We start from the raw sequence: 20,442 nt of genomic DNA, 5'->3' as shown, positions 1-20,442 counted from the left end.
CAATTCTGGTCACCACACCTCAAAAAGGATATTATAGCATTGGAAAAAGTGCAGAAAAGGGCAACTAGAATGATTAAAGGTTTGGAATACTTTCCCTATGAAGAAATGTTAAAACGCTTGGTGCTCTTTAGCTTGGAGAAACGGCGACTGCGGACATGATAGAGGTTTACAAGATTATGCATGGGATGGAGAAAGTAGAAAAAGTACTTTTCTCCCTTTCTGACAATATAAGAACTTGTGGGCATTCAATGAAATTGCTGAGCAGTCAGGTTAAAATGGATAAAAGGAAGTACCTCTTCACCCAAAGGGTGATTAACATGTGGAATTCACTGCCACAGGAGGTGGTGGCAGCTACAAGCATAGCCAGCTTTAAGAGGGGATTGGATAAAAATATGGAGCAGAGGTTCATCAGTGGCTATATATATATTTGTGTGTGTGTGTGTATGTATGAATGTATATGTGTGTGTGTGTATATACACATATATTGGCCACTGTGTGACACAGAGTGTTGGACTGGATGGGCCATTGGCCTGATCCTACATGGCTTCTCTTATGTTCTTATCTGTGCTACAAAATGAGTATCGTAAAGGATAACTTTGCTTTTTTCCCATCTAAAAGCCAAAGGCTTATTTGCAAAGTGGATTGACAGTTTTCAAGAAAAATAGTGGCTTACTAGGTAGGTCCATAGAATTAAGAGCCTTAAGAAGTATTGTGGTTTTGTCTTTAATTTTATTTGACACTCTTTGAAGCAAGTTAATTATTATGTGCTGTACTAACTGAAAAAAGCATGATGTCAGCAATGTCCATAACGGATTTCAAAGGAAATGATGGGAAAAGAGAGTTTGAATGTATAGCTCTTTTCAAGCATCTGTCACCATGCAGAAAAATCTATGAGTTAAGTCTGGTACTGGCAACTAAACATAATACTAACGGGCTTAATTCTTCGATTCTAGATCAGTCACAGGGAACGCAGCAAGGCTGCCCTCTGTCGCCACTGCTTTCCTCCCTGGCAGTGGAACTATTAGCAAATGCCATCCGTGAACACCGGAATATCAGTGGTATTGCCTTGCATAATACTCCAGCAGTCATTAGCCTCTTTGCAGATGACATGGTTCTGTTTCTGTCAGAGCTACATAAATCATTGCCTGCACTTACCTCTCTTTTGGAGCAGTTTGGTTCAGTAGCAGGTCTAAAAATCGATGTTTGTAAATCTATTATTCATCCAATTAACCTTTCATCTGATGAGGTTGCCTTTATTAAGAGCAATTACAGCTATGAGTGGGTAAAGACCTCATGGAGATATTTGGGAGTACACAGATCCCTCTGGATCTGAAGAATCTGACGTGAATAAATTTTGATTCACTGTGGCAAAACGTTAAAAAAACCCAACTGTCTAATTGGAGCCAACTGCACCTCACATTGATGGTGCGTGTGTTATCAAAACGCTAATTTTGGCCAAGATTATTTTTTTAATGCAATCGATCCTAATCTATCTTCACGAGGGGTGGCTAAGAGCATGGCAGCAAGAGCTATGCACCTTCATTTGGGATTACAAAAGACACAGGCTTAGTCTCTCCACATTAACAGCGCCAGTGGAAGATGAGGGTTTAGCTGTCCCAGTTTTAGCGTGATATTATGATGCCATAATTTTGGGGAACATTATTAAACAATACCAAGGTGCTTATTAGGTGGAGTGGAAGCTATTTGAAGACTCTGCTCTTCCATTTCCATTTCAGGTGGCTTTATGGAAAAGTCCATGCACTGCCCTGTGAAAGATCAAGCACCCTTTTTCATAAGTTGCTTCTCAGCGATGCCCAATCTGTAAAGGGAATTATTTCTAAAATGTATATACTGATTAGATTACTTAGCCCACAGAAATACCTACCCTACCAAAAAACATGGCAGAGAGATCTTGAAATTTCCCTCTCCCATGAAATCTGGAGGGAAACCTGGTCCTCTCTTTCTTTTTAACTTATTCTTTAAACATCAGGGCACAGGCGTTTAAAGTTTTGCCTTGCTGGTACCTAAACCTGCCCAGTCATCACATTCAGCTAAATGCATTGTTACTTCATTGTGTTGGAAGGGATGTGGAGAAAGAGGTGTTTATTTTCATATGTGGTAGACATGCCCAAAAACCTCCCTTTTTTGGTCTCAAGTCATCACTGAAATTTATTTTATTACAGGTATCTGAATCCCCCAGTCCCCTAAAATTTGCCTTCTCAATCTCTGGGAGGACTTTAGGATATCTGAGTGGAAGAAGGAGTTGATATCCTTGCTGCTAACTGCGGCAAAGTTTACAATAGCAACAAATTGGAGCTTAGATTCACCTCCCTCGTTAGTGTGGGGGGGAATCCAGATTTTTTTTTTCCAGATTATTTTGCTTGTGGTATTTTTGGATAGGGTGCATCTAATTCTAGTTTATTGGTTTAGCATTAATAAGTACCAATTTACCAACATGTAACAATCTATTTGTAAACTGTTAATTTTGTCTTTGTATATTTGTTACCTTGTATATGATTTCTGAAATAAAATTATTCTGAACTTGGGGGGAGGGGAAACATAATACATCCATGAGAATGAGCTCAGCATCTCATACCCTGAACTTGTTACTTATCCTAATTGTATGGCAACCAGAGGCATTGTTTATGGAGTAGAAATAACAGGAAGATCATCTAATTTTAGCAGCATCATATGAACTACAGCGGCTAAAAATGACTCACTGTCATTTGACAATCCACGACTTTGCAGAACATAAAATAATGCCTCAAGTACTATAGTTAAAGTCCACCTTGACTAATATATTATGCAATATTATCACAAATTTGGTATTTTACAACTGCCTCAACACAATTTAAGGAATGAAATATGGAAGTACTTTAGAAGCAAATGAAGTTTTGGTGCTATAAACTTTATGATGTGGTGATAGCCACTGCTGCATTTTAGAGAACTTTAAAGGGGGATTAAACAAATATGAACCTCTAATGGAGAGCTTCCACATTCAGTTTCTTCTGAATATTAATTGCTGTGAGAAAGAGAGGGTTGGGGAGGTTTGTTGCTTTCATATCCTGCTCTTTAGAAGTGACTGGCTGACCACTTTAGGAAGTCAGATGCTGGCCTAGATAGACCCTGATCCAGCTACAGTTGCCAGCTCTGGATTGGGAAATACCTGGAGGTTTTGGGGGTAGAGCCCTGAGAAGGCAGGATTTGGGGCAGGATCCCAGCATGGTGCAATGCCATAGAGTCCACCTTCCAAAACAGCCATTTTCTCCAGAGGAACTTATCTTTGTAGTCTGGAGATCAGTTTTAAAAGCAGGAGATCTCCCTAGATCCAGCAGGGCTTTTCATATGCTTATGAAAGCTTGTACTGCAAGAAAAAAGCTCCTCCACCCAGCCACTTATCTTGAGTTCATAAATCTAAAGTCATAGACCCAGACCGCCGCAACTCAGGCAAAGGATCTCTGTCTTCATCGGTTTCAACTTCAGTCAGCTCAGTTTAAGCCATCCAGCCACAGCTTGCAGTGCTTGGTCCATCAGCATACTGGTGGCAACACAGCCCATACCTCCGGGCAATCTGGGCAAGGGGTCGCATATAGATGATAAACAGCATTGGGGATAGAACCCCCCCTGAGGCACACCACAATTAAGGGATGTTCTTGTTTCTTACCTTATCACCTTTGCATTTTATGAAGATTTTTCATGGCCCTTTGTATAGTTTCTGTTACAAAATCTGTTTCAAAACATAATTTCACCCAGTCTTTTAATGAAACTGTTTGTCCTGTTATTATTTTTATTCTCTACGCCTAGCTTGAGGACTGTTTTACAAACATTATTTTAATTATCTAAATGTTGTTTTTTGCTAATTGTATCACCTGGTTTGCTTTTATTAGATTAAGTTCTTATAATTCGTTTTTACTTTGCAAACCACCTCAAATAGGTCTCTGGTTAGACCTATTATTTTTAAAAGTGGCTCCAATGAAGTGAACTCTGATTTTTGAAAGGCTATGGCAGAATCTATTTGGTTAATGTGATACTGTACATTTTGCTGTAACAGCTGGTGCATGGGAATAGGCAAGGTAAGCGGCCACCTAGGGCGCCAACTCACCACGCCTCTCTGCCCTGCTCTCAGTTTCCCGGGGTGCAGACCCAGGAAGCCGGGAGCTGCAGGACAACGTATCAGCATATACTTTCCTCCGAGCCCGGCTTCCCTTGCATGTGCTCCGCCTGGATGCGCTCACCTTGAAGGCAAAAGCAGCTGGGCAGGGAGGCATTCGTACGGCTTCTCTGAGCCTGCCTTCCCTTGCAAAGGAAGGCAAGTTCAGAGAATGCACCCCGCCCAGCTGCTCTCGCCTTCAAGGTGATAGTAGCCAGGTGGGGCATCAGCATTGCTCGCCCGCAGCCTCCGCTCAGCCTTCTCGAGTCTGCCCAAGAAGGCTGAACAGGGGCTGTGAGCAAGCTGCATTCCAAGAGTGCACACGCAGCAAACCTGCAGCCCCTGCTCAGCCTTCTCAGTTCTGCCTGAGAAGGCTGAGCTCCAGCTGTGAGCAAACTGTGCCTGTGCAATGCACTCTTGGAGGCGCTCCAAGACTGCTAGTCCGAGAGCACACAGCACAGGCACAGCTTGTCCAGAGCCTGCCCAGCCCTCCCTGCTGTGCCACCACACCTCCCCCCCTGCAGGCAGCGGTGCGGTGGTGAGGCAGGCGTGGGTTGGGGAGCACAGGGCAGGTACTAGCCTGGTGTGCCCAAGGCCCTAGAGCCGCGTGTTTGCTGTTACAGATTAGGACAGCTACCTATCTGGAATTAAACATTCAGCTTTTCAAGAGGAGGCACTGATACAATGGCAGGCATTCTTCTCCACCATGTCAGAATCCCTGAATGCTGCTAAAGCCAACAACTGCCTCCCCGGGGGGGGGGGGGGTTTCTCCCTGGCCACAGCATTCAACTTTCAGCAGGTCGTATAAGGACAAAACCTGACCAAGGAAACGCAGCTGACGTGAAGTCCTCATGTACCCTAATGGCTCCCAGAAGACCACAGACTACTGTTCCCAACATGCACCGCAGCCAGCTACATGCCATGTCTGGAAAGGAGCGGGGGGGGGAGGATGCTGATCCATAAGAGGCCTCGCTCAGGTTAAACTACCAAAACGCTGAGCAAAAACTACAATTTTCGCCATTAGCTGCGCAGCTTCCCGCCACGCACCTACGAAATGCTTCACGCTATTGGCTGTTTGGAAGCCACACCTCTAAACGTGACTCTTCCCGCCTCTGCCTCGGCCAGGCTGCGTATAAAAAGCACGTCGGCGGCAACTTTGCGCCTTTAGTTCCTGGCGTCTGAGAGGAGAAAGATGTATCGATTCCGTTCACGGGCATCCACGGGGTTTTCTACCGCTGCTACAGCTTTACCTATCGCTTGTCTTCCTCAATCATATCCGCTGCCTCGGTCTGGGAAGCCGGCCTCACAAAGACGTTTCTATAGTAAAAAGCGCTCTTGCTCTTCCATTGGTTGATTATCGCTGCCGCTCGAGAAACAGAGAGAAGGAAAGAGAGAAACCAGGCCGGAGACCGAGAACACGCGGCGGCAGCGCCGGGAAAAAGCCGCGCGCGGTCGTTGTCGGTACAGGCCGCAGCCATGCCCAAGTCGAGGCGCAGAGGAGGGGGCGCGCGCGGAGCGTCAGGTGAGAGCCAATGGCCGCGCTCCTCCGCCGCCGCCGCGCGGCATTCTGGGGATTACAGTTTTCTTGCTCAGTGTGGGGTGAAACCAGTCGCGGGCTATGTAATGTGTGAGGGGCTTTGAGAGGAGTGGGGATTGGTTCTGGTGTTGCTTTAGGCCCGAGCTAGGCTGTTACGGCATCTGTTGGGAAGTCAGAGATGGGGCTCCTCCCGGTTAAAGTTAACGATGTCACTTCCGCATTGGGACACGCAGTCCTTTGTCCCAGTTTAGCTGGCTGCGGAACTCGGAGAGAACCGGAAATGGGTGGTGTAGCGGAGAGGGCTGAGCCATGACTTAGAAAGTCCTGGATCGAATTTCCACTTACGTCATGAATTCCCTGGTGATCACGTCACCTCTCCTTGTCTCCTGTAGGGATAAATAGTTTTTTTTTTCTTTTTTTTTTACATCCTGGGATGGTTGTAAAGGAGCGACAAAAAGATGCGTGAAAAGCAGTTTCAGCCCTTCACAGTGCTGTTCAAATGTGAAGGGTTGCTATTATGCCTGTAAAATGCGATGTTGGAGTGAAAATGCTTTGCAGTATTTTTACAGAGGTTGACAAGATTACACATATAGAATGGTGCAAACCCTTGAAAGGGGGTCTGTATAAAGCCACATGTGATCTTTGGATCGTTTTATTGCTCATTAATGTGTTGTAAAGTTCTCAGAATTACTAGGATAGCACAGAATGAGTACATATGGATGGTTCTGCTTTTGGATTAATAATGTCTGAGAAACCTAGTACTACTAATTATTATCAGTCCTTCTAAACAACTGGAATAATCTGACAAAGGAATTCAGTTTTTGCAAACATAGGAAAAATTAGATTAGATTACTGTAATTCGCTGTATGCTGGCCTACCTTTGAGACTGACAAAACTCCAATGGGTGTAGGATGCAGCAGTGTGAGTCCTGATGGAAATGCCATAGATAGCATGGGTGGAAACATGAAGTTACAAACCTGTAAAGTATTGCTTGTAAATACAACCACGGTTTAACATTTGTGCTAACCGTTACAATATGCTTTGTACTGATGTAATCTTAAACTGTCTGTGCTCTTCAAAATACTGTAGGAGAAAGCTGACAGCTGAAGGGTCATAATTGCTTAATTTATCCATAGAAGCAAATGTTCTCTTTGGTTTTCTTGCTTGTCAGTATGAAAATGATTGTAGGACTGTTGATATATGCTGTCAGATAGACAAAAACAGCAAGGTGTCAGCTGTTATGAAGGAAAGAGTGGCAACTCAAAGCTTCAAAAGCTATATTCATTATTAGACAGAAAATCTCAGTGCGGCATTAATACCTGATTGTTGCTATGAATAGTACAAGCCTGCATGCGACAGTACAGAGCTTACTCATTGCAAGGACACTTCAGTAACGCTGGAGTTCTAATCCACTGGTGTGTGTTGCAGTCCTTCACAGTGGATTTGGAAAGCTAATTCCAGGCAGCGTTTCCAGGCCAGAGTGTTTTTTCCGTCTTCCTATTACCTAACATTGATGTATTTTCTTAATCTGGCAAAACAAACATTTGTGTTTAATCTATGCATCTTGGAAGGTTTAAAATTTATGAACATTAAGATAAAATATTAAAGTTTTTGAATGTGATATGTATAGCACAGAAGCTAACTTGGAGGGTGCCTGTGACATCAGAAAGAAGGGTCTTGAAAGAAACAGTTTCAACCTTGCCCTCTGGCTGTATGCTGACCATTTGTTTGGATGTTCACAATGTGTGCTTTAAAAAGACAAAGAAAACTTTTACCCTAGCAAAGCTGTCTTTTGGCCAAGTGGCAGGTAACACAATCTGAAAGGAATAGGGAGCAGAAGAAAGTTCTAGCAATCTGGTATCTTCTGCTTCCTAATGATGCTGTATTCCTTTCTCAGTGGGATGTTTCTCATTCTTTGTGCCATGTTATGGAGTATAATACTGGGGGGTGGTTACAATAATTACTATCCTTATTAACCGCATAGCTTTTTTTTTTTTTTTAAAAGCATAGCTTGAAAAGTGGTCTGCTGCTGAATCAAGCTAGAGCGCATCTCTGTGTCTTTCTGAAATACACAGAGGGTGCCAACATTTAATTTTGCTTGCAGTGATATTCTTGTTTTATGTCAAAATGGGTCAATATAGCATTGTATGAGACTCCTTGTTAGGCAACTGATAATATTTCCCAGCCTTTCATATCTGTTTACATTTTTCCCATCTTAGGTGCCCAGCACAGAAACATGCAGCCTTTTAGTGATGAAGATGCATCAATTGAAACTATGAGCCACTGCAGTGGCTTCAGCGATCCACCTAGCTTCACAGAGGATGGTATGTTGTGTCATATATATATAACAGAAACAAAGCTAGGTACTTTTTCTTTTTGAAATGTTGGAAATAATACAGTGTCAATGGCAAAGCAGTATACTACGCAACAACAGTATGCTATACAAAACAGCATACTATATTATAGTATACTGTATCTGGGCAGGCCAGGTGTCATCCGCCTCCCCCCAATAATTCTAAATACCTTTTTCCTCATCTTTGTGACAGCTTAAGGTAGAAGCCCCACAAAAGGAAAATGAATTTGTAAAGTGCCTGCATTGCTCTACCTGTCTTGCTGTTCTCACTGGATTCAGAAATGCATGGTGGCATTAAGATACATTCATAGCTTGTTGCTGCTGTCTAGTAGCACTGTATTGATCTGACTGCATGTTAGATATCCTTTACTAGTATGAGTTGCTAGAAGAGTGAAAGGAATGAAAAGCCTTGTGTACCATTTCCCTGAACTCACAGGAATAAAGACTGGAAGATGGGATGGGGGCAGGAACAGCAAGGAATGGAATGGAGGGAGAAGACAGACATGTCATGTTTCAGGTAGCAAGTAAATACTGGAGGTGAAGAAATTTGTAGGGGAAAGAAAGGAGGCTAGCTGATATGGGGTGGCATAGAAAAGAGCACTTTGGTGTGTAGAGAAAAAGAAAGGGCATAATAAACAAATGGGGCTGTAGACAGACCTGTGGCTATCGAAACAGCAAAGGAAAGAGTTGCTTTAGAAGCAGTAAGTAATAGGAATGCAGAGACTTGGGAGTGGGGCTGGAGCAGAAAAGGGTACAAGTGAGAGATGAGGCTGCTCGGAAGGTTTTGCCATCAACCAAAATGAAGAAAATGGGCTTAACAGACTGTTTTGTACCAAAATGAATTAGGGCAAAAAATGTCTTTCTGCCTTTAACATAAGAAGGTGTCTGCCTTCTTGAATGAAATTAAAATGCAAGAGGCCTTTGTGGTAGTGACTTTGGCTGTGCACCCTAATCTAGAAATGGGCAATGAATACTAAACTATTCCTCTTCTCCCCCCCCCCCAAAGTAGTTCACTACAGTGTTATGTCATTGAGGATCATACCCTTCTCTGACGTGTTGGGGGATTTTAAGAAACAGAATGAACAGCTGTGAAGTAGCAATGAATAACAAAAGCATTCAGAAAGAGACTTTGTAAGACTGAGGAAACAAATAGTTATTTGGCGCCTGTGATGGCATCATAGCTTCTTCTGTAAATCATATAGCTAATTTCTGGTAGGAAGAATCTCAACACCAAAATTTTCATCTTGTATAGTGCCTGAAATTGATGAAGAAGCCACACAAGAAGAACTTGAGTACAAACTGAAGGGACTCATTGATCTAACATTGGACAAGAGGTATGAGAAGTCTGAAAAAATTAATTCAATAAGCAGTGTTTAAAACTAGGGGTGTTGCTTCCTCATGGATCTTTGGAGCCTGACAGTTGTGAGGTATACCAGGGACAGCCTGATTCTGGGCAGGTAAGACCATCACCATAAATTGACAGGTTCTGAGCACTGCTACCTTAATGTAGAAGTTTGTTTTTAGTGAGTAGATAGATTAGATTGTTTAGTAGCAGGGAGAAATTATTCCTCAAAGTTAGTATGTCCTTTACTGTTAATTTTTTCCTGTATTTGTGGAATTAAATTCCCCATTTATCAGTGGAGGGAAAAGTGCGGGGCTGTGGGGAAAGGAGGTATGAATGTTTATATTCAAGAGGCTGTTGTCGTTGGGGAGAATTCTGAATTTGCAGGTCTCAGTCTTACATATGCTGCACATAGTATCTCTATTTATTCTGTCTCAGACTTTTGGAAGGGGGTGTGTGTGTGTGTATGGAGGGCAGTAGAAGCTAAAAAAAGATTAATTGAAATGGGCAGAATATAATTTTCAATTGACATTTTGTCATGGGCCTCTTCCATGTCCCTAACAGTGCAAAGACCAGACAGTCCGCTCTGGAAAGTCTTAAAAATGCCTTGATATCTAAAATACTGTACGAGTTCATCTTGGAGAGGAGAATGATGCTAACAGATAGCATAGAGCGCTGCATAAAGAAAGGTAATGTGCCTCAAAGCTTTCCATAAAGTACTGACACCCTCTTCTTGGGGGTTTAACTACTTTCAGGCTTAATTCTTTAGCAAGCCATTTTTTGTATAGGCAAGAGTGATGAGCAGCGGGCAGCAGCAGGACTGGCTTGTCTACTTTGTGTGCAGCTGGGCTCAGGGATGGAAAGTGAGGAGATCTTTAAGACCCTTGCTCCAGTCCTGAAGAAAATCCTTTGTGACGGAGCAGCAAGTGTACAAGCAAGGCAAGCTGTAAGTAGAAAATGGGACGGTTGGCAGAACTATGTGCAGGTTTAAATAGTTAATAGCTTGGGTTCTAAACTCACATTTTTTATGTTGGAGTGCTGGAATCTTCCACTGGTGAAATGTGGGGTTGGGTCAGATGCTTTTGTGACAGGTCGAGCAAAGCAAGGTGCCCCAGAGACAAAGCAACCAATTAGAGCAATACTTTAGATCTGTCAACAGATGTTATACTGATGGATTTAGGAGCTGACTGAGAAATGAGGTGGAGAAGATGGAGTTAGGTATCATGTTGTGAGGGTTAGTTAAAAGAAGGGTTAATATTTATATCAAGTGGTATGTTCTTTTAAAATTAACTTTCTTTTTGCTCATATTCTGAAAGAAACTGTGTTGCAGGGCTGGCCATAGTCTGGCACCCCCCCTGCACTGATAACATCACCAAATCACATTGGGGGTGCCAAATTCAGTGCCCCCAGAAGGCCTAGTGCCCTAGGTAAATCGCCTAGTGGCAGGGCTCGCCTAGCTGTCATGTGCCGTTCAGTTTACTGATTGCTCCAGACCTGTGTGGGTTTTTTACTCAAAGCTGATCTCCTCAAATCCAGTTTATATATACCATTTAATTTCATTCTGGGAACCATAATGCATTGGTTAGGTTGGGAACTGAAATTGTGAGAGGATGGGAAAATCATGGCTCGCTCCCTAGCCCTAGGACATCAATCACAGACTCCTCCTGTCATGTCTTCCATCAGAGAACATACATTACTGTGTCATGACATTTAGTTTTGGATTGGGGAACAAGGAAATGTCTGCTCTTTATTGATTATTGTTTTGTGTGTTGATGACTGACAAGAGGTAATTTCTTGAATTTGAAAAAGTTTTCGGTATAATTGTCACAACAAATAATCCTTTGACTAGAGCTAGTGGTGAATGCTTAGAAGCAGAGTGCAACAGCATCCTTAAATTCCTTAATCATCCAGGTCTTGCCAAGATAAGGGCAAATTATTTGTTGACCCATCGGTCTTCTCTGGCTGCCACAGTTTATGAATGTTCTTGTTTTCCTTTTCAGTAGTCTCCTTAAAAGCTTGTGGCTACCAGTACTTGACTGAACTGTTAAATAAAAGTACATAAGTCAAGCAAGGTACATTAGACCTGTCTAAGAATGAGAGTGCGTAATAAGAACATGCTAGATAGGATAGAGGAGTGTAAATTTGTAGGTTAGGTGTTAGTCACTTTGTGGATTCAAAACGTCAAATGAATGCCTATAAAACCTTCCTAAATTCTTCTTTCTTTTATCTAGTGTGCTACCTGCTTGGGAGTGTGTTGCTTTATTGCCACAGATGATATTACAGTAAGGAAACTTTTAAAGGTACATTTTGTTATGTTATGGAGAATTAAAGCATCCAGTTCAGCAACTTTCTTGGCCTGTTCTTTAAAACTAGGAATTGTATTCAACTGTGGAATGCCTGGAAAATATCTTCACCAAATCCTATCAGAAAGAAAGAAATTCAAATGGAATTTCCAGCACTCAGAACACAGTTCTTCATATCAGCGCCCTGTTGGCATGGACCCTTCTGTTGACTATCTGCCCAATGAATGAAGTGAAGAAAAAACTTGAAATGTGTGTATTGTGTTCACTTGGAACCCATCCTGGAAGTGGTGCTTGAGTGGAGAGCAACCCTAAGCAGAGTTATACCCTTCTAAGCTCATTTCAAGTCCATGAGTCCACCTAGGGGTATGCACAAAAAAAAAATTCGGAGATCTGATTCTGAAAAATATGGGGTCAAAATATTCGGAATACCATATATTTCCGAATACCAGGTACTTGGAATAGCTGTATTTAGAGTAGATGTATGGCTATTTCTGAATATATGGCCCCATTATACCCTATGGCCATTGAAATCAGAGGCAAAATAGGGTATATTGGAGCCACCTGGAGAGGAGGGGGGTTGAGGGAGAGCCCCCAAATTTGCAGGGGACTCTCCCATACAAACCCCCCAAGTTCCAAAAAGATTGGGCCGGGGGGTCCCATTCCTGGGGCACCCAAAGCCAAACCTAACTTCACACCAGAGAATCTCTATAGATTCTACATCCCTCTATCTACTCTATAAACCCTGCTGGCCTGGAACCAATATAAATGCAGTTGCCAAGGTCACTGCCACACAAAACACAATCTGCTCAATGTCTGCTCTGCAGACCTGGCTGCAGCAAACCCAGATGCCAACTCTCCAGCCCTGCCCCAAACAACATGGGGAGAGCTGGCCAAGCACAACAAGCATGCTGGTTCTGGGTCTCTCACCCAGGTGCCAGCTTCCCTGCCACAGAACACACAATCTACAGATGCCAGCTCTCCAGCCCTGCCCCAAACAACGCAACTCTCAAAACAGAGAAGCGGTGAACAGATCCAAACAGATCACCGAGAAAAGGCCAAGAAACGCAACTGTTAAAAAAGTGACCTTTTCAACAATGAAAAACTCAGACCAAATCAGTCAACAACCCTCCCTCCTCAAAAAAAAGAACAGAACCAGGAAAAGGGACAACAGGAAATGATGCAAAACCAACAGCAACAGATCCAAATCACCGAGAAAAGGCCAACAAACTCAACTGTTAAAAAATGACTTTTAACAATGAAAGTTAGGCCAAACAGCCCCCCCCCCCCAAGAACCAGAACCAGAAGAGAAAAGGAACAGCAGCAGCAACAAATCAAACACAGAATCCTTTTAAAACAGTAAAAAACTTGACTTTTAACAATACAGGAACTTTACCAACCCCTCCCCCCTAAAAAACCTTCACCCTAACTCCAGGAAATCCAAGCCACCTAAATCAGCAAAAGTAAAAGGACACTGCACTTTTAGAAGTCCTCTCACTAAAGTAAGTTATAGGCAAATTGGCAACCCCCCCATCCCAGGCCCCCACCCCCAGCAGAACCCCCTAACCCTAATCCCAAATAAACTACCCAGTACCTACCCACCCAAATCTGGATAAGTAAAGTGACTCTGAGTCTTAAAAAGTCCTTTTACTAACTAAAATAAAAACAAGAACCCCAAGACTGTCTTACCTTAGGTATCTTCTCTTCTCCAGGCAGGTCAGGCAAGGCTGAGAGAGAGCAGCAGCAGCTGAGGCCAAGGGCCAGTGCAGCACAATCTCTCTCACACCTACACAGCAGGAATAGAGTCCAGTCAGGCAGACTCCTTAAAAAGGTTCTCTGGCCCTACACAGAGCAGTTTCAAAAAATACCACTGCTCTGTGATTGGCCGGAGAACACTGTTTACTTGGATACCCAAGTAAACAAAAGAACAACAATGTTGCTGATGGCTGGGGGATTAGCCCAGCCATCAGCTACACAACAGCTCTGCAAAGCATGCATTTGCAATGCATTTTGGAAATGCATGCTTTCGATTGGTTGCTGGGGCTCTCCTCCCCCTCCCTCCCTGATCCCAGGGAGGCTATGGGAGAGGCGGGAAAAGGCTTCCAAAGGTGGGAAAGGAGGCAAGCAGCTCCCCTGAGGCTGCCAAAACTCCTTTCCAACCTTTTCTATGGGCTTCCGTATACGTCCGAATATTGATTCAAAAGTATACGGGGAGCCGTATAATGGCTTCCAGTTGGATTCGGAAGTATACGGCGCCGTATACTTTCGAATCATGGGCGATTCGGAGGTTTCTTCGATTCGGCCAAACCGAATGCACACCCCTAGTTAACCCTGCTTAGGTCTGCATTGAGTGACGTGTGTGTGTGTGTGTGTGAGATAACTCCTGTCTTACAAATGAGTAAGAGGCTCCTGTTCTTTTCCTTAGGCATTTGCATAAATTTCCTCTTTTGTTGTCCTGTGATGATGTAAACATGAGGATTGCTGCTGGGGAAACACTTGCCCTTCTCTTTGAACTAGCAAGAGAAACAGATGAGGTAGGTTTAAAGAACCATGTCAAAGGCAGATTAATTGACAGTTTGGATTTGCAGTGTGTTTCAATATGCTATGAAGCATTTGTTTCATTCTGAAGAATAAATCAACATATGACTTGGTATACAGAGTTTTTTAAAAGACACATTATTTAACAGAATTGTTCTTCTAGCTGTAAATGGATTCTGCCTCCTTAGATCTTTTTAGACCTTATTTCAGAACTCAGAATTGTATGTTTCCATTATAGCAGTACAACAGTGATTTGCAGAAAGCAAAATAGTGTTAAACAGTAGCAAATAGTCTTGCTCTAGATTAGTTTTGACTTTTGCATCCTCTTGAATATGGAAGATTCAGCAGTGTAAGCCTGTAGTCTGGTGTGTGGGCATTGCGCTTGCATATGTAAGTGGTACCCCATTGGTCATTTAACTACTCTGGCTTGTCCATCAACTCCTGCATTGTCCTTGCGTGAGTAACAAATTACTCTTTGCCCTACTCACTGTTTCACACCCAAGTACAGCTCTTGCTAATACACTTGTTAGCTTAATCATAGGAGCAGCTGATGTGGCATTACACATGCTCATGTGATAAGTAAGTTGGACAGACTAGAAGGGCTTCGGGGGTTGGGTGAAGAGTGTATGGAACCAGGAAAGAGGAAGAAAGCTAAAGTACTGCTTCTTGAGATATAAACTGTGTGGGATGTGATGGGGGGAAACACATTTGCTGGCTACCTTCCATTAGTCCTATGTAGGGTGAGGACCCACTTTACTAAAACTGCCAAATGCAGGACACTTTCAAGAGCTGTTCACAATAGACCAGTTAACAGAAGACAGCTATACAAACTGTCATTAGTCTGTGCCAGGGTTGGCCAACGGTAGCTCTCCAGATGTTTTTTGCCTACAACTCCCATCAGCCCCAGCCAGCATGGCCAATGGCTGGGGCTGATGGGAGTTGTAGGCAAAAAACATCTGGAGAGCTACCGTTGGCCACCCCTGGCCTATGCCAATAAAAGCAACTGCAAGGCTACTTTTCTAAAACAGGTTCTGCTGTAAGCAAATTAATTTCAATTAGTGTCCTATTTCAAGGGAAGGCTCAAAGGAGCTGTTTACACTGACGTGATAGCTACAGATTTTTAGCGTGGTCACCTTGGTCTCTACTGAATAATAGCATACTGTATTGCAGTATAATCACAAATAAATGAAACTTGAGCTAGGATAGTAAGTCGTGAACCATTTCAGGAGTTCTGATTTTCTGAAACTTGTGTTCACCTGTGAAGGGACATTGTACATAACTGTTGCTTCTCTTTTCTCGGGCTAGGATTTCTTTTATGAAGATATGGAACTTCTAACACAGAAACTAAGGGCTCTAGCTACAGATGGGAACAAGCACCGTGCCAAGGTAGACAAAAGAAAACAGCGATCTGTCTTCAGAGATGTCTTGCGAGCTGTGGAGGTAAATACCAATAGAATGTGCATTGGATAAAATGGACTTTAAATTTCAAAACGCTAGTGCAATTTCGAAACCTAACTTATAGTGTGAGGGCTGCTGCTCTTTTGCCTGCTTATGGAACACAGCTGGTGAACTTGTATTGGATCCCAGGTGTGTTTTCCTCTTGTTATTAGTAGTATCTTTTGCATGGAGATGAGATGTTGAACATTTGGTCATTTTCACTGTGGAAACAGGCTTAGGACCGGCTTTGTTTTGTGCAAACGGACTGCATTCAGAAGACATGCAGGCCAGATCAGATCATTATGTGGAATTTTATTTAACCTTAAAATTGGCACAGAGTGGTAAAGCTGCAGTACTGCTGTCCAAGCTCTCTGCTCACCACCTGAGTTTGATCCTGGCAGAAGCTGGGTTCAGGTAGCCAGCTCAAGGTTGACTCAGCCTTCCATCCTTCCGAGGTCGGTAAAATGAGTACCCAGATTGCTGGAGGAGAAAGTGTAGATGACTGGGGAAGGCAATGGCAAATCACCCCGTAAAAAGTCTGCCATGAAAACGTTATGCTGCAACATCACCCCGGAGTTGGAAACAGCTGGTGCTTGCACGGGGGACTACCTTCACCTTTTTAAAATTGGAGGAAACATGGGCCTGTATCTAACAGCTCTGTTCCCCCTCTCTTAGCAATGCTTTGAACTTTTATTCCTGTGGGCTTGGCAGACCCTCAAGAACAGCATGAGGGATCAAGTGAGGATGTGTTGTGAGAGGAAGGAATTTCAGAAAATGCCTTGTCCTTCAACAATGGAAATGCCCTTCTGGCTTGGGAACTGAGCAGTTGGATATATGCTATAGAAGCTTCAGAACTTTGTTATTGTCCAGTTGTCTTTTTTCACAGGCATAATGTTTTAAATCTGACTTTTAAAAATTAAAAATAAGATCTTTAGGATTTGAGATTGCATTCTGTAAGTGAAACATTTTAATGTGCTTTCCCCAATGTTGGCTACTTGACGTTCAGTCGTTGGTTTCTAGGTTTGATGTCATGGGACCAATATATACAAGATGCTGAATCATTCTATACCAGTGTTACGTAGCCTTTATTGGTTGTCAGTGAATTTCTGTCACAGTCCAACATGCTAACTTTGTCCTATAAACCAATAATGGTTAAAGTCCAAGTATCTGGGGAAACACTCTCTCATATGACATTGTACGTTGTGAATCAAGGTCTGTCAACAAGAGAAAGAAACATCACTTGGCAGCCACTAGGAGCAGGATCTTCTCAACAACTGTACTAGTTTCGTGGGACGCCCTCAAGAGCCCTGAGAGTAGCTATCATTTACATTCTTTCAGAGGCAGACTAAGACTGTCACAACTCAGGGAGTATTACCAATAGCTGCCACCACTCTGGGTTAAGGGTTCCCCTTGAGAAGGCCCAGAGTTCCCTCCCAAGCCCTTCAGGCCTCTTTTAGCTTAGGCCAAATAATACGCATGAGGACCAGGCAGAGTGAACAACAAAAAGGTTTGTTTTAAAGTCAGTGCAATATAAATAACCAAGGTGCAGAAAACAGTAAAAGGGCGAAGAGCAAATAAACAAAAGTCCTAACACGTCTTAACTTACAGTCCCTAAACTATTAACCAGCACTCACCCCTTGCCTTGGGTGAGGGAGCTTTCCCCTGCTCAAGTTCTTCAGGCACAGCCTACCTCCAGCTCAGCCTTCCAGGGAAAGAACACATACTTCCTGGGCTTGGCCCTTATATTCTCTACCCAGGCCTCACACCTCTCTGGACCTGTTTCCCTCCAAACCCCTTGCTACCCAATCAGAGGGGCAGAGCGGATCCTGGGAGATGTAGGCTTTCCAGTAACTCCTAAGCAGGCTTCCCTAGGCCCAGGGTCATGACAAAGACAGTTTCGTCTCAGGCTTTTGGAGGTGAGGCTTCAGTTAGTGTAATTTCACTGTTCTGGAAGCTTGTTAGTTTACTTGCTCTTTGCATAGGTCTCTAATGTTGATATGCTCTAAACAACCTTGAAAGTCACTACAAGCCAATTCAGGAAGGCAGTATGCAATATGGTAAATACTGCTTTTGACATCCGTTGGTAGCTTTGCTAAATGTGCACAAGCTTGTCTAGACAGCTCTGTGGTTTAATAGTGGTTTTGGCACAGATTAGTTCAACTTGGTAATTTGGATCCAACAAGCTGCAGATGGAGTCCTGCTCATAGGTAGAGGTTGTTGAACAGCCTGCCATGTAGCATTGGTAGGTTGTAGTGGGAAAGAGCAGCAGCAGAAATTCTTCCCTCATCCTTTGCAAAGTGTGGCCTTTCTGCTGCTCTTAAACAATGTTTTTTATGTAGCTGGTTTCTGAAACTGCATTTTCATTGCTATTATTTTTGCAGGAGCATGACTTCCCTACAGAGACAGTCAAATTTGGGCCTGAGCGCATGTACATTGACTGCTGGGTTAAAAAACAAACCTATGATACTTTCAAAGAAATCCTGGGATCAGGGATGCAATATCACTTGCAGGTAAATGGCTTGTGAAAACAATTTACTGTCTTTTGTTTGAGTCTGTTTCTTGACTCTGATTGGGTTGGAGATTCTGCTCAGCTCCTCTGAGAGAGTTCTGTGCAGTTTTAGTAACCTTTAACTTGGTTTTTAGTATATGTTTGGGGGAAATTGAGCTCTTTGAGTTCAGAGGCAGCATACCATGTATGTTTGAGAAATTTGTAAACGCATACTGTGTTCTCTGTCCTTCCTTACTTTGAAGTGTTAAGAGTCCACATTTGATCTACTTTTAAACTAAGAGCTAAGTAGAGTAAGAGCTGGAAATGACGTCTGATGTTCCCCTCCTTCAGTCTTAGCATGAAAAATATGGACTTTACTCACTGAAGCAGAGTGAGGCATTAAGCTTACTTGCTGCCACTGTATATAGTTGATTTAGTATTTTGATAGCTAATGACTTGATATTTTATGCAGTCCAATGAGCTTCTTCGGGATGTCTTTGAACTTGGGCCACCACTAATGCTTGATGAGGCAACTCTTAAGACCATGAAGATACCCCGTTTTGAAAGGGTAAGCTAGGTCACCTGCTTTTCCTAGCAGACATTATTTCTCCCTGGCAGTTTGCCACATATCTGGAATACCTAGCAGTGGTGCAAGCAGAGCTAGCTACTTGCCCAGCACTGCTCAATGCAGAGTAAGGCAAGGGAACTCAGGATTTGTCCTTTTCCTCTTCCTCATCTTCATAATAGGCAGTGCATGTGAGGGTATAGAACCAGCAGTAGTACAAACAGTGGTGGTGGTGGGCATTATCACTTCTGAACTTGCAAGATTTTTTTAAAGCAGAGTTGCCCAAGAGTTAAAGAGTCTAAGGAAACATCCTTGTAATAACTTTTACTTGTTCCCTAATGCTGAATGTATAAATATACTGAAAGTTATCATCAGAGGACTTGCTGCATGTGCTTCCCCCTTTGAAAGTGTGATGGGTGACCAGTAGGGGTGCAGGGCCTTTTCAGTGGTAGCACACTGAAAGCCATCCCCGCAGTTTGCATCAACATCATCCAACTTTAGGTACTAGGGAAAAATAATTTTTTTTGTTAAAGTGCTTAGATTTTTTTTTTTACTTTTTGGGAGGCTGCTGGTTTGTATTTGTATACTTTTCTCTCTCTTTTTTTTGGTTCATTTTAAATTGAAATTGCCTTCAGCCACCTGTGGGTGTGATTCATGGAAAAGAGAAATACCATCCGTCTTTGGGGAGTGAACCAGAAGTTGTTAAAGAAAATGCTAGCATTAGCTTAACCTGTGTACATAATTGCCTTTTCTCTCCTCCCTTCACAGCACCTTTACAACTCTGCAGCATTCAAAGCAAGGACCAAGGCCAGAAGCAAATGCCGTGATAAAAGAACAGATGCTGGTGAAGTGTTCTAGACTGGCACTTCAATATCTGACTTGATTTCTGTTAAATCTCATTATTCTTAAGTGTAATTATTGCTATGTTTAACATGAAATGGCTTTTAAGTCTATCTTAGGTGTCTTGTACATACAGAGGAAATTGCTGTGATGTAAGTTATTGAATAGATAGAGATGTGCTGTAGGTTGCAGGGAGAGAAACAAGAATGGGGGGGGGAAGCTTCAAGGTGGGTAAGTGTCTCATGAAGCTGGTAGTCTTACTGTGCTGTCAGTGACAAGGTGCTGGGACCACCCACCGTTTTTAGCACACTAATGAAATAGGTGAACTCTATTAGGTAAGCTATTCTGCAGAGTAAATGTGTCTCTGGACCAAGCTGCTATTTAGATCACGAAAAACTTTAAATCCTATAGTGACTTTCTACTATGCAGGGCCCCTAAAATTCTATTTTAAGAGTCCTTGAAATGCAGTAACATACAAAAATATTTAATGGTTAATGTTATCTTAAATCTTGAATAATAAAGTCTTTATCTGTAAATTCTTTTTGTTCAGAACTTTGAATGCAAAAGAGGTTTGTGTGTCTGATACAAATACCTGTGAAGGGATTTACAGTTGTTTAAGTGATTTACCATTACGGTCCAGTAGTGCCTTCCAGATTTAAATTTACAAAATGTTAATCTTCTGTTTGCCCCTTTTAGACAGGCAGGGGGATTCCTCAAGGCAGGGCTCAAGTCAGCATAGCTTGAGTTTGGGCAGTGAGCCACAGGTGGTGGTGGAGAAACAGCTGGGTGAGAAGGGAAGTGTGAGTAGGGGACAGGGGAGGGGGAATTCCTTTTGTCCAAGGTACTCTATTCTGCATTTGATCCTACCTCAAGCTGGAGTGACTCTTTTTGA

The 20,442-nt window shown here is 42.8% G+C and overlaps 1 protein-coding gene across 1 annotated transcript; it reads left to right on the top strand.

Moving 5' to 3' along the window:
- Positions 1–5,280: 5,280 nt before the first annotated feature.
- IFRD1 (interferon related developmental regulator 1) lies at positions 5,281–20,086 on the top strand. The gene is made up of 12 exons (XM_060244884.1): positions 5,281–5,672; positions 7,907–8,011; positions 9,293–9,374; positions 9,947–10,071; positions 10,171–10,328; positions 11,614–11,664; positions 11,756–11,934; positions 14,108–14,216; positions 15,526–15,660; positions 18,039–18,167; positions 18,618–18,713; positions 19,479–20,086. Exons 1-12 carry the CDS (start codon positions 5,627–5,629, stop codon positions 19,566–19,568), a joined length of 1,305 nt encoding a protein of 434 aa, XP_060100867.1. The 5' UTR covers positions 5,281–5,626; the 3' UTR covers positions 19,569–20,086.
- The last annotated feature ends 356 nt before the right edge of the window (positions 20,087–20,442 follow it).

The sequence above is a fragment of the Heteronotia binoei genome, chromosome 8, assembly GCF_032191835.1.
Source record: "Heteronotia binoei isolate CCM8104 ecotype False Entrance Well chromosome 8, APGP_CSIRO_Hbin_v1, whole genome shotgun sequence".
NCBI lineage: Eukaryota > Metazoa > Chordata > Lepidosauria > Squamata > Gekkonidae > Heteronotia > Heteronotia binoei.
The sequence above is the reverse complement of the archived record's forward strand: the minus strand, read 5'-3'. Positions and strand labels throughout refer to the sequence as shown.